This window comes from Carcharhinus amblyrhynchos, chromosome 9 (genome assembly GCF_965287045.1).
Source record: "Carcharhinus amblyrhynchos chromosome 9, sCarAmb.v2.hapA, whole genome shotgun sequence".
NCBI lineage: Eukaryota > Metazoa > Chordata > Chondrichthyes > Carcharhiniformes > Carcharhinidae > Carcharhinus > Carcharhinus amblyrhynchos.
In genome coordinates, this window is record NC_137332.1 from 88,721,364 (window position 1) to 88,743,552 (window position 22,189).

At 42.5% G+C, this 22,189-nt stretch overlaps 1 protein-coding gene across 1 annotated transcript in view; it reads left to right on the forward strand.

The window, feature by feature from the left end:
• The window catches only part of LOC145348606 (complement C4-like), a 275,511-nt gene that overhangs the window by 156,156 nt on the left and 97,166 nt on the right, over window positions 1-22,189 (forward strand). Inside the window, exons 23-25 of the mRNA XM_080196782.1 lie at window positions 9,639-9,722; window positions 15,183-15,386; window positions 19,643-19,718. Coding sequence (XP_080052908.1) covers window positions 9,639-9,722; window positions 15,183-15,386; window positions 19,643-19,718 — 364 coding nt within the window. The remainder of the gene's footprint in view (window positions 1-9,638; window positions 9,723-15,182; window positions 15,387-19,642; window positions 19,719-22,189) is intronic.

Genomic DNA, 22,189 nt, shown 5'->3' on the forward strand with positions numbered 1-22,189 from the left:
GGGATGTAGAAGTAGCACTCAGGGTTTTTCACAAAAGGTGATTAAAACAAAGCATTTGGAATTGGCAAAAATGCTGCAGTTGACATTACCTGAAGGGAGAGGAAGGTGGATTGTTGTGGCTATAGCTCAGCATTTAAAATTGCCAGAAACACAGTCAGAATCATTGGAAATGGCGAGAATTCAATTACAAATAAAATAGCTTGAATTTGAATCAAAAGAGAGAGTAGCTGAAGCAAGAGAAAGGGAAGAACAAATGAAAAAGAAATGAAACTGCTTCATTGACAAGGGAAAAAGAAATGGAAAGTATAGCTGTGATGGAACGAAAAGAAAAAGAGAGAATTTGATTCAGAAACTGAAAATAAAAAATGGACGTCAGTTAAAGTTATGGAGGTAAGAGAGGTAAACGTTTAGAGTAGTGATGATGACAATGAGGAAGAGTGGAAGTGTCATAGTTAAAGGCTTGATGGTGCTTTATTTCAATATGTTCAATTGTTGCCAATGTTTGATGTGAAAGATGTGGAAGCCTTTTTCATGTCATTTTGATAAAATAGCTAAACAAATGAAATGGCTATAAACCATGCGGGTATAATTGATTCAAACAAAGTGGGAGATAGTGATAGTGTTTGCATCATTATCAGAGGAGGTATCTGAGGATTATGATGAGATGAAAAAGTGTATATGAACTCGTACCAGAAGCCCACAGGCAACGGTTTAGAAATCTAAGGAAAGAACCTGGTCAAATGCACTTAGAATTTGAAAGGATCAAATAAAGTAATTTCGATAGGTGGATAAGGGTTTTGACCACATGCCCGATGCATTCCTCTTAGAGAAATGGTTATTTTGGAGGAGTTTAAAAATTCACTTCCCGAAGTTGTGAGATCTCATGTGGAAGAGCAGAGAGTTAAAACTGAGAGGTTAGCAGCCGGAATGGCGGATGATTATGAATTAGTCCGTGAATCAAAATTTTGTTTTCGACATCAGTTTCAACCTGTGAGGGATATAAGCTGGAGAAAAGAGAAATCCTTAAGTGGAAAAGGTAAAGGAGATCTTGTGGGAGATAATAAAGAAATTGTACCTCGAGGTAAAAAGGAAACACATGAGGATGGAAGAAAACTGAAAAGCTTTAGATGTTTTCAGTGTAATCAAGTCATACACACAAATGTTGGTTATTCAAGAAGAGCACTGGGATGAAGAACGTGGTAAAACAGGCTATGACCATAAGATATAAGAACAGAATTAGGGCACTTGGTCCATCGAGTCTGCTCTGCCATTCAATCATGGCTGATATTTCTCTTATCACCATCCTCCTGCCTTTTCCCCATAACCACTGATTAATCAAACACCCTTATTAATCAAGCACCTACTCATCTCTGTCTTAAAGACATTCAATGACCTGGTCTCTACAGCCTTCTGTGGCAAAGAGTTCCACAGATTCACCACTCTCTGGCTAAAGGGATTGCTCCTCATCTCTGTTTTAAAGGATCATCCCTTTACCCTGAGGGTGTGCCCTCTGGCTCCTGTTTTTCCTACTGAAGGAAACTTCCTCTCCATGTCTCCATCTAGAATCACAGGGAGCATTAGAGCTCAAACATTAAACACAATGGTTAGGGATTGTTACCAAGATTATCAGGAAAATTGGAATAAAGGAATTCAATTTGTACTTTTTATAATTAGGGATGCACCTAATTAACTGACTGAATTCAGTCCATTTGAATTGTTGTTAGTCATGAGGTAAGAGAGACACTTAGATGATTAAAAATAAATTGGTGAGTCAGCATTCTGAGACTGCACTATTGGACTATGTGTCAAATTTTAGGGAAGGATTGAATAGAGCAGGTGAGTTGGCTAGATACTATTTATAAGTGCCACACCATGTAATGAAACAGGAAGTGGAAAGAAATTAAATATTCGTAATTTTGCTAGCAGGGATATCATCTTCGTGTTACTACCAGTGTTAGGCGGACCTTTACAAGCAAGGTTTAGTGGACCTTAGCAAATTGAAAGAAAATTAAATGAGGTGAATTATTTGGTAAGAACACTGGAGAGAAGGAAAGGTCACAGAGTATGTCATGTGAATATGATCAAATGGCATTTTAATAGTGAAGGAAAGAAGAAGTAGGATGTGTTAGTGGCTGCAACTCAGTGAAGAACCAAATCCAGATGATTCTGAGTTTGACATTTCTCAAATTAAATTGGATAATGAAGAAGTTAAAAGGTTATGTTTGGAAGAAAAATCAAAATGATCTGAAAGAGTTGTTAAAATCACATGGTGAGATATGTGGCAATAAGCTAGGAAGTACTAAAATAATTGTGAATGAGGTATTGGTAGAAAATGTTATTCCAATTGAGCAACATCCTGTAGCCATAATCCTCTGAAGCTGGCACAGGTTCAGAAGGAAAAATTGACATTTAATCAGTCTGAGATGCAGCAGCCAAGAGGCTCGATCAGTTGTGTAAAACTGGTGAAAGTGGACAAGGAGAACCAGTTGCTGTAAAATAAGGTGAACGAAGAAAATGAGCAGATGTGGCAACAGATACAAGACATTTTGACTGCTTTGGAATGTATTGTTGTACATAATTTGCAGGGTTTTCTAAAACAACTCTTTGTCCATGTGAAGAAAAGTGCAGATGAATCAACAGTCACGGATGACCTCCAAAAGGAGATTGAGGAGAAGCAACATTGCACTACTGCAGAAATAAAAAGGACAATGTAAATGTAAAATTAGACTATTTGCTGAAAATGTACCATCATTTGAAATGAACTGCTGGAATAATGAATCTGTACAGCCTGCACAGACATGGATACCCAATTAAACTGTACTGGTGTTCAAATAAATTACAATGCTTTTTGCAGCAGTGTAACTGCCGCAGTGATCTTCGGAACCATGGTTGCAACAGATTCTGACACTCAAGGAAACAATCTACTGTGTATCTTTGCAAAGAGTGCACAGATGTAATGGCAAAAATCCAGAGAAAACAATGGAGTTGAACTGCCTGACAGAGGAGGAGATGAGACCAATTAATAAGAGAAGGGACCGAGATAAAGCAACCTTTCTGAAAATGGCACGGATTACACACATGTAAAGTTTTAATCTCCTGATCCTGCCTAACTCTCTGAGGACATTATCAGAATTAATTTGTCCTTGTACAGATGAAATTGAGCTTGGATGTGGAATCAATGCAGGATGAAGGACTGAGGAGAATTTTGGAGAACAAGGAAGCAGCATGTCACAAATATGTTAAAGAAAGCGTGTATAATGGTGGAAGACAAGGACTGAAACTATTGTGATGACTGCAGGATTTGATTTTATCAAACATACATCTACTGGTAGAGTACTAGCAGTGTAAATCATAGAATCTACAGTGCAGAAGGAGACCATTTGGCCCATCGAGCCTGCGCCAAAAAACAAAATCATCCAGGTCCTATCCCCATAATCCTACATATTTCATTGAATCATAGAAACCCCACAGTGTAGAAAGAGGGCGGCAGCCTGGCCCATCAAGTCTGCACCGACCACAATCCCACCCAGGTCCCAACATGTTTACCCACTAATCCCTCTAATCTACACATCTCAGGACAATAAGGGGCGATTTTAGCATGGCCAATCAACCTAAACTGCACATCTTTGGACTGTGGGAGGAAACTGGAGCACCTGGAGGAAACCGACGCAGACACGAGGAGAATGTGCAAACTCCACACAGACAGTGACCCAAGCCAGGAATCGAACCTAGGTCCCTGGAGCTGTGAAGCAGCAGTGCTAACCACTGTGCCACCGTGCCACCCTCTAGTCTCCCTGACACTAAGGAGCAATTTAACACAGCCAATCAACCTAACTGGCACACCTTTGGACTGTGGGGGGGAAACCAGAGCACGCGGAGGAAACTCACACAGACACGGTGAGAACGTGCAAACTCCACACTATCACCCAACCTGAGAATCGAATCTGGGGCCCAACACTGAGGCAGCAATGCTAACCACTATCTGGTGTGAAATCTTTTAGTTTTAGTGTGAAACTAAAAGATTTTGAAAAATTAAGCCATTTTTGAATGTGGATGGTTCATTTATTTCTTAAGAGGGGAGGTGTGATGATACTGTGCCTTTAAGAAATGCTTTTGGATTATGTTTTTTTGCACGATGTTTCAAGCAGGCCTAGAAGTTGTTGGCACTGTGATGCTGTGACAAATGTCCTAGAACATAGGACATAGAACATTACAGCGCAGTACAGGCCCTTTGGCCCTCGATGTTGCACCGACCAGTGGAACCAGTCTAATGACCCTCTAACCTCAACTATTCCAATGTTATCCATATGCCTATCCACTGACCATTTGAACGCCTTTAAAGTTAGCGAGTCCACAACTGCTGCAGGCAGGGCATTCCACGCCCTTGCTACCCTCTGAGTAAAGAACCTACCTCTGACATCCGTCCTATAACTACCACCCCTTAATTTAAAGCTATGTCCCCTCATGTTAGCCATCACCATCCGAGGAAAAAGACTCTCACTGTCCACCCTATCCAATCCTTTTATCATCTTGTATGCCTCAATTAGGTCACCTCCTAACCTTCTTCTCTCTAATGAAAATAACCTCAAGTCCCTCAGCCTTTCCTCATAAGATCTTCCCACCATACCAGGGAACATCCTGGTAAACCTCCTCTGCACCCTTTCCAATGCCTCCACATCTTTCTTATAATGCGGCGACCAGAACTGTATGTAATACTCCAAGTGCGGCCGCACCAGAGGTTTGTACAGATGTAACATGACCTCATGGCTCCAAAATTCAATCCCTCTACCAATAAAAGCTAACACACCGTATGCCTTCTTAACAACCTTATCAACCTGGGTGCCAGCTTTCAGGGATCTATGCACATGTACCCCGAGATCTCTCTGCTTGTCAACACTACTAAGAGTCCTTCCATTAGCCCTATATTCCGTACTCCTGTTAGTGAATCACCTCACGCTTTTCCGTATTAAACTCCATCTGCCACCTCTCAGCCCAGCTCTGCAGCTTATCTATGTCCCTCTGCAAACTGTACCATCCATCCTCACTGTCTACAACTCCTCCAACTTAGGTGTCGTCAGCAAATTTACTAATCCATCCTTCTACATCCTCATCTAGGTCATTTATAAAAATGACAAACAGCAGTGGCCCCAAAACAGATCCTTGAGGTACACCACTTGTAACTGAACAAGTTACTGCTGCTTAAGTTTGCTGCTTATGCAGTATAATTGATATCATGAAGATTTTAATCTGGACTAATTCAGTGTTCTGGTCTTTTGGAAATTGCTGAGTGGAGTTTGATTTCGGGATGATTGACAGGTCAGATGATATGCCTGGGGACAGTTCATTTTCCACAGAAAAGTCCAAGTTTTAGTTTTATTTTCTCAGTTGCTGCTGGAAGCTGGTGGAAGCAAGAAGCAGGCACTATTTCTGTCTGTCTATCTCCAAAAGCTTTAGGAAAATTTTAGAACTGGGGAGCCTCGGAGGTTCAATCTAACATTTAACGGACCAATTCACAGCAGGCGTTAAAAATCTGAAAATCCAGTATCATATGAGCACATTTGGTTCTGTGCCAAGTTTACATGAGGGTGTGTGTTTGGGGCTGGTGAATGACTTGGAACAGCATAGATAGCTAGTTTCTTATAGTTTACTCTGTTGTTTAATTCTTGTAAATTGGTTAAAGTTAATTTATTTGTGTTATATTTTAACTGTGTTCATAAATAAATTTTGTTTTTATAAGATTCCTAGTTGGTCACTTGAGTCATACCTGCAGTGAAACACCTTATGCTTAGCCACGCAAAATCAAATGTTAAACTTCGAGAAATTATCTTCATATAACGTCTTGGAGTTTCTGGTCTGGGTCTTAACAGTAACATGGAAGAGATCATTTGCGAATCAGTTGGCCAATTCTTGACCAACCCACACACTTCAGGTTTTTTTTTACAGCCAATTCATAATTTCTTAAAAAAAGAAAACAAAATGTGGTGATAAATTCAGCTATGCAATTGAGTTGAACAAGATCCCAGAATCAACAATAGGCAGTTGTTTTTTTATATTGTGATGATAGGTGAGGGGTTTGTGTTGACATGTAAATTAATATAGCTTCCTGATCCTTTTTCCAAAAGTGTTGTGTTTAACCGAATGGGAGAAATCACCTCAGCTAAACATTTCAATTAAAAAAATGACACCTCTGGCAGTGCAGTATTCCCTTGCTCTGTGAGGACCACATAAAACAGCATTTCATTAAATTAATTTGTGTGATAAGAATGTATGTGTGAGAGTGTGACAGTTTATATGTGTCTGTGCGTATCTGTGTGTTTGTGCACATGCTTTTCAGTGTTTATGTATGTGAATGTGAATGTGTCTGTGTGTGTCTGTGTGTGTCTGTCTGTGTGTAAGCCCTTTAATATGCACATAATTCAAATTAAAATTCTCAGGTGCAAAGCTTCAGTCTTGAACAAGAATGGAACAGTTAGTAGTGAAAACTGCTGTAAAATTTAAACAAACGCTTCATTGTACAATGTCAAATTGACCACTAAGATATCCCCATGGACCCTTTGCTAGTTACCTTAAGTTTGAAGTGAAATGGGTTGAACTATTTGATTTGGTTCAGTGGCAGTAATAAACTCTGCAGTTTGGCTTTTTCAGACGATTCTTAACAGAGCAACAGTTGATTTCTAAGTATCTTTCCATTCTGACACTGGTATCAGAGAAAATAACCCCATCACAAGTTGCCACTCAGAGTTTTCCCTGGGCGTATTAGAACATGGAACATAGAAACCCTACAGTGCAGAAAGAGGCCATTCGGCCCATCGGGTCTGCACCGACCACTATCCCACCCAGACTCTACCACCATATCCCCACACATTTACCCGCAAATCCCTCTAACCTACACATCCCAGGACACTAAGGGGCAATTTTAGCGTGGCCAATCAGCCTAACCCACACATCTTTGGACTGTGGGAGAAAACCGGAGCACCCGGAGGAAACCCACGCGGACATGAGGAGAATGTGCAAACTCCACACAGACAGTGACCCGAGCCGGGAATCAAACCCAGGACTCTGGAGCTGTGAAGCAGCAGTGCTAACCACCGTGCTATCGTGCCGTCCAGATTGGGTGCTGGTGTGTCAGCTGCAGAATAATTCAGGCTCAGGTACCTGGCTCCTTTAAGAACCTCCCCCCTAAATGACACATGTATCATGTTTCAATCAAAGTCTGAGAAAAAGAAAACAAATACCAGAATGCCATTCTTTGGACAAATAGACTCATTTGAGATATTGCCAGACCCTGAGCAATGGACAATTACAAAATGAGGGAGTAATGGAAAGAGCACGACAAGATCCCCAGGTCAAAATCCACAAGAAATGGGAGCGAAATAAGAGAAAAGTACCTGTACTTGCATTGTAGACCAAATGGCAGTCAAGCAGGGTCAGTGCATTAAAGAAATTGAAAGACGGACACAAAAAACACCTGTAAAAATTGGCCAAGAGACAATTGGCTTAAAAAAGAAACTTACAGAGAATGTGAGCCACAGAGCAAAAGATGTGGCTTCAATTCTTTTAATAAAAGGAATTTGGATAAAAGGCAAAAAAATTGCTGCAGTTAAAGAAATTTCAAAAGCTTAAAAAGCAGCTGCCATTATTGGAGAGCAGTGCTGCAGCTTATTGCCCTTGATGTTCCCAGCATTCCCAAAATATCTTTAAGAGCCTCCCCCACTGTTTATTTCCATGAAACATTGTTCCATCTGAACAAATGAACATGTGAACAAGGAGCAGGAATTTAGCCCCTATAGACTGCTCCACCATTTACTAAGATAAATGGTGAGCTGATGGCAATCTCAAATCTGCATGAGGCAAATATGTTCATTATGTTGATGTCCTTTGAACTTTGTAATTTCTTGTTCCGGGATTAGCCATTTTTATAAAATTTGAGAGGTTAAATATCCACCTATCGAGGAGACTTGTCATCAAAATCAATGCCTGAACCGGCTCCAGAGATAAAAGGGTCTCATGATGTTTGAACAGCCATTAAAAAATTGCCAAAATGTAAGGACACATCTTCATTTTGAAGACAACTTTTGGGTTTATTGCACTAACAGTGTAATTTACAAACAATTCAACTCAAAACAAATAAAATAAATACAACTACAAAATGTTGTGAATGTAGCCCAATCTATCAGGCAAACAAGCCTCCCATCCAGTGACTCTGTCTACACTTCCCGCTATTTTGGCAAAGCAGCCAGCCTAATTAAAGACCCCAGGCATACTCTCTTCCACCTTTTTCTGTTGGGAAAGAAATACAAAAGTTTGAGGTCACATACCAACCAACTCAAGGACAGCTTCTTCCCTGCTGCAACCAGACTTTTAAACGGACCTACCTTGCATTAAGTTGATCGTTCTCTACACCCTAGCTCTGACTGTAACACTACACTCTGCACTCCCTTGTTTCCTTTTCTATGAACAGTATGCTTTGTATAGCACACAAGAACAATATTTTTCACTGTATACTAATACATGTGACAATAATAAATCAAATCAAAATGAGTTTTGATATTATTTGAAGAAGGAAGTTCTTGTAGATGAGAGAGTGCAGTGAAGGCTCACCAGATTGATCCCTGCAAGAAAGGGACTGATGTATGGGGGGAGATTGAGTTGGTTAGAATTACCTTCGCTGAATTTTAGAATAAAAGAGGGGATCTCTTTGAAACCTATAACATTCTTGGACACAGTAGATGTAGGAATGATGTTCTTAATGGCAGGGGAGTCCTGAGTCGGAGATCACTGTCTAAGATGGTAACCAAAGCGAAGGTGGAATAACTGAAGGGGAACCAGAGAATAGGGCCAGTAAGTCTCAGAGAAAGAGCAGGCAGGGCTTGGCTGCTGATCAAAGAGGGTCTGGTGGATTGAAGTGCATTTATTTCAATACAAGAAGTGTAACAAGTAAGAACTTAGAGCTTGGAACTATGATGTTGTTACTATTACAGAGACTCGATTAGGGGGAGGACAGGATTGGCAGCTTAACGTTTCAGGATAGAAATGTTTCAGGAGGGATACACACACAGGATTTTAAGACCAGAGTTTAATTCATTGAAGTTGCAACTCTGCCCTGTCATGTTTAGTGACATAATTTGCCATCCTGGGAATCTGTCACAAATAGAGGTGAAAACAAATTTACAGTCCATTATTTATCCCAAAAGATTCTTCTTCCCATTGCCTAGAACTCACTGTACATTCAGTACTGAGATTTGCCATTCAGCTAAGTGGTCCATATAAGGCTTTTCCTTACTACTTTCCTTCTTGCTCTATTAATGTACAAATTGAAAGTCAAATCAGTCAGATTATCAAGTAGAAAACCAATTTACAACTATTAAAGTTAACTTCCATCCCTCCCCATCCCACCTCTCCCAAATCAATGCCTGCCTCAATAATCGAAGGGTGTTTTGTATGGATTTTATTTTATATGGAATAACATACCGGAGTTGGATTCACATGTATGGTTTCATGATAAGAATAAAAAATGCAGTTTTGTAAAAGATATAAAATGTGTTTGTGATGAATGGATGTTGCATGCATTTCCCTAATGAGAAATAATACATATACATTCCAATCTGTTAGGCTTAACCATCTTAATCTTTTTCCAGCCAAAACGTCCTATGAAATACATGAAGAAGAACCTTCCAACCTGGTCCCTTTCACTGACAATTATCTGTATATTCGTGCTGTAGGTAAGAAAAGTTCAATTTTTGAATCTTTGCGTACTTCAGTAATGTGGGAAAAGATAGGTGATTGTTAGTCAGAAATGGTTAAGCACTGACAGAATAAATGTAGCAACAATTTTAACCTAATTTGAAAGGGTGCAACCCAACAGGATTAAATAGAATCTATGTTGTATATGGCACATTCAGTGATCATTGCCGAGTCACCTTTTTTGATCTGATTATTTATAGCAGTAAAATTTATAGTTAGTAAATAAAAATGTTATTCGAATGAACTTGGGTGGAAGTAATGGGGGGAGAGAGAGGGAGAGAGAGAGAGAGGAGAGAATAATTGTTCTCAAAAAAGAATGTGCTGGAAAATTTCAGCAGGTCTGGCAGCATCTGCAAGGAGAGAAAAAAGCTGATGTTTTGAATCCAGTTGACCCTTTGTCAAAGGTTTTGATAGTTCAAGATTAAATATTTTGCCAGTATATTGGGATGAAGTCTCTTACCCTTCAGAATATTCTGATCTGGGGGCAATTCGCCCAGAACACTGTGTAGCACAGTGGGCTGGGAAACATAAGATGGATGTTTAGCAGGGTTCCCGCTGGACACCACACCTCTGTGATTCCCCGGCCGCCGGATTTCCAGCATCATCAGCTCCAGCCATAAATCAGCATGGAGCTAATTAAAAGCTGCTAATCGGTATTTGAATGTAATTAGCGGGCCTGGAAATGAAGTCTCTGGACTCACTCGCCTCTACCCCCCCAAGCTAGGGGTGCTTCATTCCAGCAGGGTTTACAATAGCTCCCCAGTAATGGGGAACTGGCAGCCGATTCCACTGGAGTGGCAGGGGGCTATGGAGGTCTCTCCGGAGGTTGAGGATAAAGGTGGGGGGGGGGGGGGGTGACCTTGGGCATTGCCGGCTTGGCACTGCCAGTATGGCCTCCTGGCACTATCCAAGGGGCAAAGTTCCAATGCACTGGAGGCACCTGGCACTGAACAAAGAACAAACAAAAGTACAGCAGAGGAACAGGCCCTTCGGCCCTCCGAGCCTGTGCTGATTATGATGCCTGCCTAAACTAAAACCATATGCACTTTTGGAGTCCACATTCTTCCATTCCCATCCTATCCATGTATTTGTCTAGTTGCCCCTTAAATGCTGCTATTTTACCTGCTCCCATTACCTCCCCAGGCAGCGGTTCCAGACATTCTGTGTAAAAAATTTGCCTCGCATATCTCCTCTAAACTTTTCCGCATGTACCTTAAACTGATGTCCCCTAGTATTTGACTTTTCTACCCTAGGAATGAGCATCTGACTATCCACTCCGTCCATGCCACTTATAATCTTGTAGACCTCCATCAGATCACCCCTTAACCTCCGTTGTTCCAATGAGAACAGACTAAGTTTATTCAAACTTTTCTCATAGCTAATACTCTCCAGACCAAGCAACATCATGGTAAACCTCTTCTGTATCCTCTTCAAAGCATCCACATCCTTCTGATAGTATGGCACCAGAATTGTACATAATATTCTTAGTAAGGCCCAACTAAGTTCTGTATAGCTGCAGTATGACCCGTCAATTTTTATACTCAATGTCCCGACCGATGAAGGCAAGCATGCCATCTACTTTCTTGACTACCTTATCCACCTGTGTTGCCACTTTCAGAGATTGGTGGACATGTACACCCAGATCTCTCTGCCTGTCAATACTCCTAAGTGTCCATTGCCGGGAGAGGTAGTGGAAGCGGATATGGTAGTGACTTTTAAGGGGCGTCTTGACAAATACACATGAATAGGATGGGAATAGAAGGATACACTCCCCAGAAGGGTAGGGGGTTTTAGTTAAGTCAGGCAGCATAGTCGGTGTAGACTTGGAGGGCCGAAGGGCCTGTTCCTGTGCTGTAATTTTCTTTGTTCTTTGTTCTACCATTTACTGTATATCCCACTCACCCCCGCTTACTGTTTTCAGTGCTCACCAGGCATTGGGCAGTGCCAAGGGACAGGGTCAGGAGATGGGGACTGTTGGGGGAGATCCATGGGGGAGGGGGATCCTGCGGCCAATCTACACTGGGTTCAGTGACAGAGGGAGGGTGGACAGTAATTGCAGCTGCCATTGGGATAGGGAATTGCGGCTGTGGGCTGGGGTGGTGCGTCAGAACTGCGGGAGGGTGAGTCATAGGTTTACAGCATGGAAGCAGGCCCTCTGGCCCAACTTGTCCATGCTGCCCTTTCTTTTTAACCCCTAAGCTAGTCCCAATTGCCTGCATTTGGGCCACATCCCTCTATACCCATCTTACCCATGTAACTATCTAAATGTTTTTTAAAAGACAAAATTGTACCTGCCTCTACTACTACCTCTGGCAGCTTGTTCCAGACACTCACCATCTTCTGTGTGAAAAAAATTGCTCTCTGGACACTTGTGTATCTCTCTCCTCTCACCTTAAACTTATTTCCTCTAGTTTTAGACTCTCTTACCTTTGGGAAAAGATTTTGACTATCTAATTGATCTATGCTCCTCATTATTGTATAGATCTCTATAAGATCACCCCTCAGTCTTCTAAGCTCCAGAGAAAAGAGTCCCAGTCGATCAAGCCTCTCCTTATAGCTCAAACCATCAAGTCCTGGTAGCATTCTAGTAAATCTTTTCTGCAGAGATCGGTGAATATGTCTACAGGAATAGTGCCTGAAGACTGGAGGACAGCAAATGTTATCCCCTTGTTCAAGAAGGGGAGTAGAGACAACACTGGTAATTATAGGCCAGTAAGCCTTACTTCTGTTGTGGGCAAAGTTTTGGAAAGGATTATAAGAGATAGGATTTATAATTAGCTAGAAAGGAATAATTTGATTAGGGATATCAACGTGGTTTTGTGAAAGGTAGGTTGTACCTCACAAACCTTATTAAGTTTTTTGAGAAGGTGACCAAAGAAGTGGATAAGGGTAAAGCAGTTGATGTGGTGTATATGGATTTCAATAAAGCATTTGATAAGGTTCCCTACGGTAAGCTTTTGCAGAAGATACGAAGGCATGGGATTGAGGGTGATTACTGGTTTGGATCAGAAATTGGCTAGCTGTAAGAAGACAGATGGTGGTGGTTGATGGGAAATGTTCATCCTGGAGTTGAGTCACTAGTGGTGTACCACAAGGATCTACTTTGGGGCCACTGCTGTTTGTCATTTTTATAAATGACCCGGATGAGGGTGTAGAAGGATGGATTAGTAAATTAGCGGATTACACTAAAGTCAATGGAGTTGTGGACAGTGCGGAAGAATGTTGCAGGTTACAGAGGGACATAGATAAACTACAGAGCTGGGCTGAGAGCTGGCAAATGGAGTTTAATGTGGAAAAGTGTGAGGTGATTCACTTTGGAAGAGTAACAGGAGTACAGAATATAGGGCTAATGGTAAATTACTTGGTAGTGTGGATGAGCAGAGAGACCTCAGTGTCTATGTGCATAGATCCCTGAAAGTTGGCACTCAGGTTGATAGGGTTAAAAAAAAAGAAGAAAGGTTGTTAAGAAGGCATACAGTATGTTAGCTTTTATTGGTAGAGGGATTGAGTTTCAGAGCCATGAGGTCATGTTACAACTGTACAAAACTCCGGTGCGATTGCACTTGGAGTATTGCATACAGTTCTGGTCACTGCATTATAGGAAGGATGTGGAAGCATTGGAAAGGATGCAGAGGAGATTTAGCAGAATGTTGCCTGATATGGTGGGAAGGTCTTATGAGGAAAGGCTGAGGGACTTTATGCTGTTTTTGTTAGAAGAAGTTTAAGAGGTGACTTAATAGAGGCATATAAGATAATCAGACGATTAGATAGGGTGGATGGAAATGGCTAGTAAGAGGGGACATAGCTTTAAATTGAGGGGTGATAGATATAGGACAGATGTCAGAACTCAGAGAGTAGTAAGAATGCCCTGCCTGCAACAGTAGTGGACTCAGCAACTTTAAGGGCATTTAAATGTCATTGGATTAGCATATGGATGATATTGGAATAGGGTAGGTTAATGGGCTTTAGATTGGTTTCACAGGTCCGCGCAACATCGAGGGCCGAAGGTCTTTACTGCGCTGTAATGTTTTATGTTCTATGCCCTCTTTCTAGTTTAACAATATCCTTTCTATAATAAGGTGACTGGAATTGTACACAGAATTCCAAGTGTGGCCTTACCAATGTCTTGTACAACTAAATGCCTTCTTCGACAGTCTGTCCACCTGTGACTCCACTTTCAAGGAGCTATGAACCTGTACCTCTTTGCTCTGTAACTCTCCCCAACGCCCTACCATTAACTGAATAAGTCCTGCTCTGGTTCAATCTACCAAAATGCATCACCTTGCATTTGTCTAAATTAAACTCCATCCGCCATTCGCAGCCCACTGGCCCAACTGATCAAGATGTTGCAATCTGAGATAATCTTCTTCACTGTCCACTACACCACCAATCTTTGTGCCATCTGCAAACTTCCTAAACATGCCTCCTGTATTCTCATCCAAATCATTAATATAAATGACAAATAACAGTCGACCCAGCACTGATCCCTGAGGCCCACTGCTGGTCACAGGTCTCCAGTTTGAAAACCATCCCTTTACAACCACCCTCTGGCTTCTGTCATCAAGCCAATTTTGTATCCATGTCTGCTGGTGGTTGGGGAGTGGATAATCCGCAGATCAGGTTACCTGCGGGGGGGAATGTGAGATTGTGGCAGGCCAGGGAAAGCAGGGGGGGGTCGGGGGGGGGTGCGGTTTCCTCATTGGTGCTGACCCACTGATCGTGGGTGTGGGGTTCGTTCGGAGAGACAACTTTGCTGGCCAGCGAAGGCTTTGCTGGGCTAGTGATCTTTGCTCTTACAGATTGGTGCGTGCGCAGTGGCCCACTCAGCACTATGCTGCTGTTCTCTCTAGGGGGAATAGGTCCAGCCCTCCGATTTTTATTGTGATTCATGCTAAGGCACTCTGCAGTGCTCAGTGTGTCAGAGATACAGTTTGAAAATCCGGCTGAATAAAACCAGAGGGATTTACTCCCATTTTTATGTGAATACAGCACTTAGAATTTTTCTGGGGGAATCCCTGATCTTTGATTCACCAGAAAACATCAACATGACTTGGGTTATCATTCTATCTCCAATCCAAATTTTATCACCTCTGGCACCTTAATCCTGTCCCATCTCTGTCCTTTTGACAGTGAAATCTCTATCAGTAATGTTTCTCAGGTCGTGCAGCGCTCACTCACGATGACCTCTGGAGAGCACAGTTGTCCTGCCACCCTACACTCAAAGCAGCAGACTGGTACCTGTGTTCTAACCTCAGGAATGGATCTTCAAACCATGACATTCTGATTTAGTGGCAAGCACGTAGACACTGAACCACACTTCATATGATATTTGCATGACTGAATAAGTTGTATGCAGGTACACAAATCATCATATCATGAAGGTAAGCGTAATTGCAAAGCATACTTCAAAATAAACTTTTCTACTCCTGTTATCTTAGGTAGAATAACAGGAGAGGCAGTGGAGAATTCACTAACAGCAGCTGGAATTGATAAGTTGATCCGAGTGCCAACAGGCTGTGCAGAGCAAACGGCAATGCACATGGCCCCGACTGTTTTTGCTGTCGAATATCTCGACCAGAGTGATCAATGGATTTCACTGAAAGCGGAACGCAAGGACGAAGCAATCTTTCACATTGAAACAGGTGATGCAATTTTCCAAAGCATCAATTCACTTCATTGAAAGTTTTTGTTGTTGTTCCTTTTGTACCATTTTGTAACAGAATTTTTATTCATAGTTGTACTTGCTGCCAGTTGAAGTTGGCACAGGGAAATCTGGGTCATGGTGTTATTGAATTTTATGGCACAACAGGCGATAATTCTTAGAGTCATAAAGCTTTACAGCATGGAAACAGGCCCTTTGGCCAATTTGTCCATGCCACCCATTTTTTAAAACCCCTAAGCTAATCCCAATTGCCTGCCTTTGGTTCATATCCCTCTATACCCATGGTACCCATGTAACTATCTAAATGCTTTTTAAAAGATAAAATCGTACCCGCCTCTACGACGACCTCTGGCAGCTTGTTCCAAACACTCACCACCCTCTGTGTGAAAAAATTGCACCTCTGGACACTTTTATATTTCTCCCCTCTCACTTTAAACCTATGCCCTCTAATTTTCGACTCCCCTACCTTTGGGAAAAGATATTGACTACCTACCTTGTCTATGGCCCTCATTATTTTAGAGACCTCTATAAGCCTTCAGCCTCCTGTGCTCCAGAGAAAAAAGTTCCAGCCTCTCCCTTATAACTCAATTCCATCAAGTCATGATAGCATCCTAGTGAATCTTTTCTGAACTCTTTCTAGTTTAATAATATCCTTTCTTTAATAGGGTGACCAGAATTACACACAGTATTCCAAGCGCGGCCTTACCAATGTCTTGTACAACTTCAACAAGACATTCCAATTCCTGTATTCAATGTTCTGACCAATGAAACCAAGCATGCCTTCTTCACCACTCAGTCCACCTGTGACTCCAGTTTCAAGGAGCTATGAACATGTATCCCTAGGTCTCTTTGTTCTGCAGCTCTTCCCAACGCCCTACCATTAACTGAGTACGGGGCAACATGGTAGCACAGTGGTTAGCACTGCTGCTTCACAACTCCAGGGACCTGGGTTCGATTCCCAGCTTGGATCACTGTTTGTCTGGAGTTTGCACGTTCTCCTTGTGTCTGCGTGGGTTTCCTCTGGGTGCTCTGCTTTCCTCCCAAAGTCCAAAGATGTGCAGGTTAGGTTGATTGGCCATGCTAAAATTGCCCCTTAGTGTCCTGAGATGTGTAGGTTAGAGGGATTAGTGGATAGAATATGTCGGGAAAAGGGGGAATGGCCTGGGTGGGATTGTGGTTGGTGCAATCTTGATGGGCCAAATGGCCCCTTTCTGTACTGTAGGGTTTCTATGATTCTTTCTATCACTAAGTCCTGCACTGGTTCAATCTACCAAAATGCATTACCTCGCATTTATCTAAATTAAACTCTATCTGCCATTCGTCAGCCCACTGGCTCAATTGATCAAGATCCCGCTGCAATTGGAGATAATCTTCCTCATTGTCTACCATACCACCAATCTTGTGTCATCTGCAAACTTACTAACCATGACCCTCATCCAAATCATTAATATAAATGACAAATAACAGTGGGGCCAACACTGAGCCCTGAGGCACACTGCTGGTCACAGGCCTCCAGTGTGAAAAACAGTTCTCTGCAACCACTATCTGGCTTCTGTCAAGAAGTCTCACAACACCAGGTAAAAGTCCAACAGGTTTATTTGATAGTAAAAGCCACTAGCTTTCAGGGTTTGCCCCTTCGTCAGATGAATGGGAGTTCTGATCACAAACAGTGCATATAAAGCCACACACTCAGTTTACAGGACACTGATTAGAATGTGAGTCTTTACAGCTAATCAAGTCTCAAAGATGCAGACAATGTGAGTGGTGATAGCATTAAGCATTAGGTTAAAGAAATGTGTATTGTCTCCAGACATGACAGTAGGTGAGATGTTGCAACCCCAGGCAAGTCATGGAGGGTTACAGATCGTGTGACATGAACCCAAGATCCCAGTTGAAGCTGTTCTCATGTGTGCGGAACTTGGCTATCAGTTTCTGCTCAGTGACTCTGCGCTGTCATATGTCGTGAAAGCTACCTTGGAGAATGTTTACCCGAAGATCAGAGGCCGAATGCCTGTGACCACTGAAATGTTCGCTAACAGGGAGGGAACAGTCTTGCCTGGTGATTGTCAAGCGGTGTTCATTAGTCTGTTGTTGTAGTGTCTGCATGGTCTCCCCAATGTACCATGCCTCGGGACATCCTTTCCTGCAGCATATCAGGTAGACAACGTTGGCCGAGTTGCAAGAGTATGTGCCATGTACCTGGTGGACGGTGTTCTCACATGTGATGATGACATCTGAGTCAATGATCCGGCATGTCTTGCAGAGGTTGCTGTGGCAGGGTTGTGTGGTGTCGTGGTCACTGTTCTCCTGAAGGCTGGGTAGTTTGTTGCGAACAATGGTCTGTTTGAGGTTGAGTGGTTGTTTGAAGGCAAGAAGTGGGGGTGTGGGAATGGACCTGGCGAGATGTTTGTCTTATCAATGATATGTTGAGGACTCCGGAGAAGATGTCGTAGCTTCTCCGCTCCGGGGAAGTACTGGATGACGAAGGGTATTCTGTCCACCGTGTCCCGTATTTTTGTATTCTGAGGAGGTCGGTGCGGTTTTTCGCTGTGGCGCGTCGGAACTGTTGATCGATGAGTTGAGCGCCATATCCTATTCTTATGAAGGCATCTTTCAGCATCTGGAGGTATCTGTTGTGATCCTCCTCATCTGAGCAGGTCCAGTGTATACGGAGGGCTTGTCTGTAGGAGATGGCTTCTTTAACGTGTTTAGAGTGGAAGCTGGAGAAGTGGAGCATCATGAGGTTATCTGTGGGCTTGTGGTACAGAGAGGTGCTGAGGTGACCGTCCTTACTGGAGATGCGTGTGTCCAAGAATGCAACCAATTCCGGAGAACAGTCCATGGTGAGTCTGATGGTAGGATGGAACTTTTTGATGTCATCATATAGTTGTTTTAGTGATTGTTCACACAACCCTGCCACAGCAACCTCTGCAAGGTGTGCCGGATCATCGACTTGGATGCCATGATCTTCGGGTAAACATTCTCCAAGGCGGTCTTCACAACATACGACAGCACAGAGTCGCTGAGCAGAAACTGATAGCCAAGTTCCGCACACATGAGGACAGCCTCAACTGGGATCTTGGGTTCATGTCACACTATCTGTAACCCCCATGACTTGCCTGGGCTTGCAATATCTCACTTACAGTCCTGTCTGGAGACAATGCACATTTCTTTAAGCTATGCTTAATGCTATCTCCACTCACATTGTCTGCACCTTTAAGACTTGATTAGCTGTAAAGACTCACATTCTAATCAGTATTCTGTAAACTGTGTGTGCCTTTATATGCCCTGTTTGATATGCCACTCACCTGACGAAGGGGCAAACCCCGAAAGCTAGTGGCTTTTACTATCAAATAAACCTGTTGGACTTTAACCTGGTGTTGTGAGACTTCTTACTCTGTTTACCCCAGTCCAATGCCTGCATCTCCGCATTCTGTCAAGAAGCCAATTTTGTATCCATTTAGATAAATCTCACAGGATCCCGTGAGATTTAATTTTATGTAACAACCTACCTTGTGGTACCTTGTCAAAGGCCTTGCTAAAGTCCATGTGGACAACATCAGCTGCACTGCCCTCATCTACCTTCTTGGTTACCTCTTCAAAAAACTCAATTAAATTTGTGAGACATGATTTTCCGCTCATGAAGCCATGCTGAATGTCCCTAATCAGTCCTTTCATCTCTAAGTGCCTGTAGATCCTGTCTCTCAAAATACGTTTCAACAATTTACCCACCTCGGATGTGAGGCTAACTGGCCTGTAGTTCCCAGGCTTTTCCCTTCAGTCCTTTTTAAACAAGGCACAACATTTGCAACTTTCCAATCTTCAGGCCCTTCACCCATGACTATTGATGATTCAAATATCAATAGGGACACGCAATTTCCTCCCTGGCCTCCCACAATGTCTTTGTCAAATTCTAGTAAATATCATTTCTAACATTTGATTTTAAGTCCTGGTGTTTTGGACACCATCATAATTTCTTTATGTAACGACAATGCAATCTTCTTAAAATGTAAACACCTTAATCAGAGATTCTCTTAATTTTCTCTACTCGAGGAACACAATCTCTCAGAAGAATTTAACCCTTTTAGCCCTGGTATAATTCTCGTTTCTCTGTTTTACACCTTCCCCACCTTCCCATCAGAGGTACAATATCCATCCCATAGAGATCAGTGGTACAAAATATATAAAATTTGGGCAGGCTTGCTTCTTCATAAACATGGATTGTTCTGTTTCCAGGCTACAACAAAATTTTGGGATATAAGAAAGACGATGGATCCTATGGTGCCTGGAAAACTTACCCGAGCAGCACATGGTAGGATCTCCATTTTTGTATTCATGTCACTATTTCACTTCCTCACTTCTTAACCATGACTTTTCCTCGTACCTATTCTCACTGAACATGAGAAAGGAAGTTTTCACTGGAGTGTAAGTTAAGTGGAATACTTCACAATGTTCACCCTGACATGAAGCTCAACAGTACAGGAAAATTCAATAGAAGCTTCAATGTAAATCATTGTATTGGTATGTTTTAGACCATTTGATCACTAAAAACAAAATCCATAGTGACTAATATTGCAAATTACTGAAATGTACTGATCTATAATACAACGTTCCACAAATCATAGAATATTGGGGCAATAAGCCATTTGGCTTTTTGGGCCTGCTCCGCCAGTCATCAAACGCAATATCCTGATCCTGGTTTCCCCTCATATCCGTTGTTTACCTTTGCCTCAAAAGTTATTTCTAACTCCATTGTGAAAGCATCCAATCCAATGCTTTGGAATTAGCAAATTCCAAAGGCTCATTACCATCTGGCTGAAGAAATTTCTTCTCATCGTGGTCCTAAAATGTTTACCCCGTATCCTTCGACTATGACCCCTGTTTCTGCACACCCCCCTCATCAGGAACATCCTTTCTGCATCCACCCTGTCTAGTCCTGTTAGAATTTTATAGGTATCTATGAGACCCTGCCTAATTCTTCTGAAATCCAGAGAATATAATCTGAACCAACTCAATCTCTCCTCATACTCAATCCTGGTAAATAGTTGCTGCATTCCCTCTCAAGTAATAAATCCCTTCCTGAAAAAAGAAGACAAGCACTTTACAATTGCAGCAAGACATCCCAGCTCCTGTAAATGCACCCATGAAGGCTATTGTACCATTTCCTTTCTTCATTGCTTGCTGCAGCTGCATGCTCACTTTCAGCGACTGGTGTACGAGGACATCCAGGTTTCATTGCACATTCCCCTCTCCTAATTTATAGTTAATATCTGTCTTCCAATTCTAGCTACCAAAATGGATTAGCTCACACTTCTCCACATTATACTATATCTGCTGTGCATTGGCCCACTCACTACTTGTCCAAATCACACTGAAATATACAGTCATAGAGGTTTACAGCATGGAAACAGGCGATTCAACCCAAATTGTCCATACTGCCCAGATTTTGCCACAAAGCTAGTCCCAATTGCCTGCATTTGGCCCATATCCCTCTATACCCATCTTACCCATGTAACTGTCTAAATGCTTTTTAAAAGACACAATTGTACCCGTCTCTACTACTACCTCTGGCAGCTTGTTCCAGACATACACCACTCTCCGTGTGAAAAAAATTACACCTCTGGACCCTTTTGGATCTCTCCCCTTTCAGCTTAAACATATGCCCTCTAGTTTTAAACACCCCCCATCTTTGGGAAAAGATATTATCTATGCCCCTCATTATTTTATAGAGCCCTAATCATCCCTAACCCTCCTACCCTCCAGAAAAAAAAACTCAGTCTATCCAGCCTCTCCTTACAACTGAAACCATTGAACATAAGAACATAAGAAATAGGAGCAGGAGTAGGCCATCTAGCCCTTCGAGACTGCCCCGCCATTCAATAAGATCATGGCTGATCTGTCGTGTCTCAGTTCCACCTTCCCGCCCTCTCCCCATAACCCTTAATCCCCTCGCTTATCAAAAACCTATCAACCCGCGTCTTAAATATATTTAGTGAGGTAGCCTCCACCACTTCAACGGGCAGAGAATTCCAGAGATTCACCACTCTTTGAGTGAAGAAATTCCTCCTCAACTCCGTTCTAAACCGCCCTCCCTTTACCTTGAGGCTGTGCCCTCTAGTCCTACTGTCCTTTCTGAGCAGGAAGAACCTCTCCACCTCTATTCTATCCATCCCATTCATCATCTTATATGTCTCAATGAGACCTCCCCTCATTCTTCTAAACTCTAACGAGTACAAGCCTAGTTTATTCAGCCTCTCCTCATAGCTCAACCCCCTCAACTCCGGTATCAGCCTAGTAAACCTCCTCTGCACTCCCTCCAAGGTCAAAATATCCTTACGTAAGTGCGGCGACCAAAACTGCACACAGTGCTCCAGCTGCGGCCTCACCAGTGCCCTGTACAGTTGCAGCAAGACCTCCCTACTTTTATATTCAATCCCTCTCGCTATGAAGGCCAGCATCCCATTCGCCTTCCTGACCACCTGCTGCACCTGCAGGCTGGGTTTTTGCGACTCATGCACAAGGACCCCGAGGTCCCTCTGCACCGTTGCATGCTGCAGTTTTTCGCCATGTAAGTAATAGTCCTTCCTACCATTATTCTTACCAAAGTGGACAACTTCACACTTGCCAACATTAAATTCCATTTGCCAGTTCCTGGCCCATTCACCCAGCCTATCTAGATCCCTCTGCAGACTTTCCACACCCTCCGCACAATTTGCCGTTCCACCAATCTTGGTGTCATCAGCAAATTTCGACACCATACACTCGGTTCCCTCCTCCAGATCA